This window comes from Acanthisitta chloris, unplaced genomic scaffold, assembly GCF_000695815.1.
Source record: "Acanthisitta chloris isolate BGI_N310 unplaced genomic scaffold, ASM69581v1 scaffold13034, whole genome shotgun sequence".
NCBI lineage: Eukaryota > Metazoa > Chordata > Aves > Passeriformes > Acanthisittidae > Acanthisitta > Acanthisitta chloris.
The window spans coordinates 1-6,005 of NW_008669903.1; the positions used below are offsets into that span (position 1 = coordinate 1).

At 54.1% G+C, this 6,005-nt stretch overlaps 1 protein-coding gene across 1 annotated transcript; it reads right to left on the reverse strand.

The window, feature by feature from the left end:
* Positions 1 to 1,193: 1,193 nt before the first annotated feature.
* Positions 1,194 to 5,790, reverse strand: GPATCH3 (G patch domain containing 3; the record flags this gene model as incomplete). The annotated part of the gene is made up of 6 exons (XM_009073494.1): positions 1,194 to 1,413; positions 2,142 to 2,269; positions 2,424 to 2,545; positions 2,793 to 2,852; positions 3,792 to 3,966; positions 5,375 to 5,790. Coding segments are annotated over 6 exons (1,121 nt in total), but the record flags the coding sequence as incomplete, so codon positions are not given.
* Between the last annotated feature and the right edge of the window lie 215 nt (positions 5,791 to 6,005).

Here is a 6,005-nt window from a genome sequence, read left to right on the forward strand (position 1 = left end):
TCGAGTCCCGCTCCTTCCACTTAGCCCTCCAGCACAGTTACATCCACTTTTTTTTTTTTCTTTTTCCGAAATAAAGCGAATTTTCTCCCTGCATCCCCTTCCTGACACAGCGATAGGCTTAAGGAAGGTGCATAGGGACTGGGCTTCATCTAGAGGGCAACGAAGATGGTGAAGAGCCTCAGCTGCAGGCTGAAGGCACTTGGTGTGTTCAGAGAGGTCAGACCTAATCACTGTACACAACTTCCTCACGAGGGAAAGTGGAGGGGAAAGCACTGACCTCTTGCCCCTGGTGACCAGTGACAGGACACAAGGGAATGGCCTGAAGTTGTGTCAGGGAAGGTTTAGGTTAGGTAGTAGAAGGTTCTTCCCCCTGAGGTGTTTGGGTGCTGGAACAGCTCCCCAGGGCAGTGGGCACAGCCTCAAGGCTGACAGAGCTCAAGGAAAGTTTGGACATCACTCTCAGGCACAGGGTGGATTGTTGGGGTGTCCTGGGCAGGGCAGGAGGTGGACTTGGATGGTCCTTCTCTGTGTCCCTTCCAACTCCCACTACCCTGAGATTCTGTGACTCTGTTCCCACTCAACCCTCCAGCACTGGGTCCCAGGGCTGAAGGCTCTCCCTTTCCAGAGTGCCTATGTCAGGAAAACGGGGCAGAGCACGTCAGGGAGCCGTGGAAGGAAGCACCCGCTACGCCCGACCGCAGGGAAACGCCTCCCACAGAATTCCTCCGGAGGCTGCCAGGACAAGTCTTTCATCCCTGAGTTTCTCCCAGGAGTGTGGGATTGTCACACCCAAGCCAAGCTCAGGCCAGCAGGGAGCTGTCAGCAGGACAGTTACTGAGCTGCCCTGTCTGTACTTGTCCTTCTCTGGGTCTCACTCAGCTATGAACCACAAGCTCTGGATTTTTAGGCTCACTTAACACACAGGTTTGGTTGATCCAGGCAGGAATATCAGTTTTAAATCCCCAGCCAGAAACACAATACCCTTCCCCATTCCCACTGAACCACATTCACCACCTTCCCCTCATTCAAACAGTTCAATTAGGCCAAACACCCAAAACACGAAGGCAATTTTAATTACAAATCTGGGGTTTTTTCCTAAAAATAAACATATATACACTCTGTTATAAAGATGAGCCCAGGAGCCAGCCTGGGCTAGGGAGCAGAAGCAGTACAAAGGCTGTGGCAGTCCCTGCTCAGTGTGACTGAGCACTGAGGCTCCCCAGAGCAGGGTGGGAGGCACGGACAAAGGTCATGTCCTGCCTGTACTTCATGGCAGTGGGGGGCTGTCTCCTGAGCAGCTGGTCACCGCTGTCCTGGGGTTCAGGGGCATCATAGATGGTGGAGATAAGGATGGGACCATCCCGCCGAGGCTTCTTGCCCTTGATGAAAGTTGGCAGTTTCTCCCCATGGTACCTGGAGGGAAACAGAAAAGGTTTATTTGGAGGTTGCTGAGGCTGTCAGGTAATCCCTAAGCTTCTCAGCTCATTTCCTTCATGTGGTCATGGAATCAGACTGGTTTGGGTTGGAAGGGACCTTAAAGATCATCTCATTCCACCCCCTGCCATGGGCAGGGACACCTTCCACTAGCCCAGGTTGCTCCAAGCCCCATCCAACTTGGCCTGGAACACTTCCAGGGATGTATCAGCCACAGCTGCTCTGGGGAACCTGTACCAGTGGTGCAGGGGAGATATGGACCAATCCAGGGCAATAGGGATTCTTGTCCTGTTCCTTGGCTGCTCCAGAACACCAGCCAGCCCTCATGGTCAACCTCTGCACCCCACAAAGCCTCCAGAAACCTCACAGGAGAGGCAGCTACAGCTCAGGTCACCTAGGCTGTCCCCACACCATCACAGCAAGTGACTCTCAGTCCTTACTGTGTGTCTGTGAACCTGAAAATGGTTCCAGTCCTGCTCTAACACCACAAGCTCCACTAAGGAGCACTGGTCTGCCAGGAAGAGCAGTGTATTTAGCTCTGGAGCTCTCTAGTTCCCTCCCCAGTTGTGCAGGGAACATCAGATTCCTGGGACAGCCTTACAGTTCTGGTTCCCACTCTGCTCCTGTCGCAGCCACTCAGGTGCTGTGAGAGCCCAGAGAGCTCACAGAGCTCTGAACACAGGCTGGCAGGGCAGTTAGATACTTACCCCAGTCCTCTCTTGCATCTGGGGTGCTGACCCTCATTATCCAGAGCTTCAGCCATCCCAGAGTTGCTGCTCCCCAGCCCCAGCCCCTCTGTCCAGCCCTGCTGCACCAGCACCTTCCTGCCAAAGCCCTGGGAGAGGGGAAAAATCATCACTGAGTTGCCGGTCAAAGCACAACTTCATCTTCCCAAAACATTCTGCTCCCTCCCCACATCCAAGACCTCTCCTCCCCCTAACCCACATCCTCTGGGCATCACCCCCACACCCTTCCCATGCTGAGCTCACCTTGGTGTGTCTCTCAAAGGTGCCAATCTGCTGCCTTGACACAGATCCATCCTCCAGCCCATCCCGGAGTCGCTGTTCCAGCCACATCTTAACCGAGTCTCGAGCATCCTTATCACCTCCATCTGGGAAGAAAGAAGTCAGAGTCAGAGCAGCACAGCCCAGGGAAGCTGTTCACCACTGTCATTTCCCCCAGAGGAGGCAGAACCTGTTCTCTTTGGCAACTCTCACTGCCAGACCAGAAAAACGTCCAGTACAGTGATGTGTTTTTTGCTTTCAAAGGATGACAAAGAGTTCCCTCAATTCTGCAGGGTCAGAATTTCCCAGCCTCCCTGGTTTCCTCAGGGTGGGTGGAGGGTTATGCTCTCATACCTCTGTCATAGTAGATGCTCATGTCCACATCCCAGTCGTCTGCTGTCTGCTCATCAAAGTCTGCCAAGAGAAGGAAAGCAGCAGTTTTAGTGAAGTCTGACACAAGAGCTGTTTGCTGGAGGCTCAGGTCCCTGTTTTCTCCAACAAAATGGGAAGGAATAACAGAATCGCTTAGGTTGGAAAAACCTCCAAGATCATTGAGTCCAACCTGTGACCCATGACCACCTTGTCAATTAGACCATGGCACTCAGTAGGATGGTGACTCCACTACCTCCCTGGACAGCCCCTTCCAATGCCTGACAACCCTTTCCATTTAGAAATTCTTCCTGATATCCAATCTAAACCTCCTCAGGCACAGCTTGAGGCTAGTTCCTCGCATCTTGTTGCTTGTTCCCTGGGAGCAGAACCTGACCCTACCTGGCTGCACCTCCTGCCACGAGCTGGAGAGAGCAAGAAGGTCCTCCCTGAGCCTCCTGTTCTCCAGACTGAGCCCCCATAGCTCCCTCAGCCCCTCCTGGGGTTCCAGACCTTTCCTCAGCTCCATTCCTTTCTCTGGACACCTCCCACGAGCTGGAGAGAGCAAGAAGGTCCTCCCTGAGCCTCCTGTTCTCCAGACTGAGCCCCCATCGCCCCCTCAGCCCCTCCTGGTGTTCCAGACCTTTCCTCAGCTCCATTCCTTTCTCTGGACACCTCCAGCCCCTCAATGTCTCTCTTGCAGTGAGGGCCCAGAACTGGACACAGGATTGGAGACACCTCAGCAGTGGCAGCACAGAGGAAACGGTATCAGACACCTCCCAAAGCACAGAGCCCACACAGCAGGCTGCCAGCAGCACCACTGGGGTCTCTGGTGATTGGATTGCCAAGTTGTGATCAAGGGAAGGTTACAAAGTGATGGCAAGATGCCTGTGGCTACAGCTGAGCTTGAGTGTAAGGGGTTAAACCTGACTTACAGCTGGGCCCTGGCTCGTGGGGGCTGAATGACACAAACACCAGTGTTACCTCCATCCTGCTCCCGCCAGTACTGAGCATCTGTGTAGAACACCAGCCCAGAGCCTCCTTTCTCCCACTTGAGCTCGATCTCCTCCTCGAAGAGTCTCTCCTCCACACGCTCCTGCTTGGTCACGTCCTCGTGCAGAGCTTCGTGTCGCTCCCACTCCTCACATGTGTCATTGTCCTGGTGGGGGGAGATGGCAGCAGGAGTGTGATAGCAGCACTCAGCCTCCTCCCTGACCCCATCCCAAGGCCTTCCCTGCGGAACAGCTCCGTCGGCAGAGCTGGTCCCAGCCTGCAGCGCTCAGGCCCCGACACGACGGGCAGGGATGAGCTCATTGCCTGACTAATGCCATCTCCAGAGTCAGCAGGGAAAAATCCCATGTCACACCCAGCCTGTAGCAGTGCCAGGCCCAGCAGAGATGCCCATGTAAGGAGCAGGTGTGCTGGACATAAAGTCAGCACCAGCAACAAATTAATTCCACTCCAGCTGATCCCTGAGGAGATTGTGTGGGTTCCAGGGAAGCAGCTCACTGGCACAGGCATGGAGCAGACTGACAGCTTTACTGCTGCCTGCAGAGTCCTGGGCACAGCCCTTCAAGGAAGATATTAATCAACAAAGGAATGGCCAAAAAAAAGGACTGGAGATCCTGGAAACACCCTGTGAGACACAGCTGGAGAAGTATGTTCAGTCTGAGAGGCAAAGGCTGAATCAAGAGCTGGTGAAGGAGGGAACAAAGTGCTCTCTGTGTCCACTGTTGCCAGGAGAAACTAATGGGGTGAAATTGCAGTAAAGATTTGGCTTCTGAGTTAATTCTGGTGTAGGAAAGGACGGGAATGGCTTGCCTGGGGATCTGTAATGACAGAGGATGGATGGGGAGAACAGGCCAGACAGGTGTCTGTCAGGGAAGGAGGCAAGTGGCTCCACACAGCCTGGACAGGCCAGTCCTCCAGGATTCTGTCACAAAAGCCATTTTCCTCACAGTGATTACTTCAATCGCAGCAGCATTCGAGGTCAGCCACGTGGGCAGCTCTGCATGGCATCTCCAGCACTCAAACAGGGTCCTGAACCTCTTCTCACCTCAGGTAGAGAGCAGAGCTGAGACCATGTGCCAGGCAGCAGGACAGGATCTGCTCTGCATCAGCCTTCCCTCTGCTTGCTGCTTCCAACCCTTTGGGATCAACCTTGACCAAACCCTTTGGGATCAATCTCCATCAAACCCTTTGGGGTCAGCCCTGACCAAACCCCCTCTAGCATCAATTTCCACCAAACACTTTGGGCTTAACCACCATCAAACCCTTTAGGATGAACTTCCAGCAAACTCTTTTGGATCAATCCCCACAACTAGCTTGACTTGGACAAGCAGCTTTGGGGGGGCTCATGCCCTCACTGTCCATGCCCCAAGGGACTCAGCTCACCGAGAGGTGAACAATTGTATTTGAGCATCATTTTTAGACAAGTGATTTATGGAACTCAATTAAAAGATTAAAAAGGAGCTCTGGGAGGGCTACGAGCTCTCCCAGCTCTGAGGCTGCCACAGCTAAGCTTGGACAGTGCTGGAAGAATCCACTTACACCACAAACCAACTTACATCATCTGAGTGTGACTCTTCTTCCTCCTCTTGCCCCTCCTCATCCTCCTCAGGACCTGCTGGGTGAGTCACCCCAGATGTTGCCACAGGTTCCTCTCCCTCTGTGATCTCATCCCCTGCAGCAGTGTAAACTCTTTCTTCTTCGAGGACTGTCTCAGTGTCCTGGTACTCAAAAGGCACATTCCCATACCTCCGGGACGAGCCAGTCTTTGGAAAATCCAGCTGCAGCTTCTTGATGACGGGGGGAGGAAGCCTACAGGCTCGGATCAGCTCCAGAAACACTCCCAGGGGGGTGCCCACATTCCCACAGGGCATGAAGGAAGGAGGGTTGAACTCGGGCAGGCGCTTCAGGTCTGCCTCTGTGACAGACTGCCCTGCAGCTGTCCTGTCCTCGCTGCTGGGAGACGTCTCCGAGCCTGGAGGAGGGAAGGAATGGTTTAGGAAGGGGCACACACCCTGCGAGAGAAGGGGAAATCGCGGGGGTGGAGCAGGACAGGGATAAGCACAGCCCAAACGGCTTTTCTTGCCTCATAACAGATTTAAAGCGTTAAGGAAACGCCGCGAGGCGTTATAACCGTCCACTGTCCTCAGCTTGGCTGCTGAGCCCCGCGAGGTATCGCCCCCCCCCGTT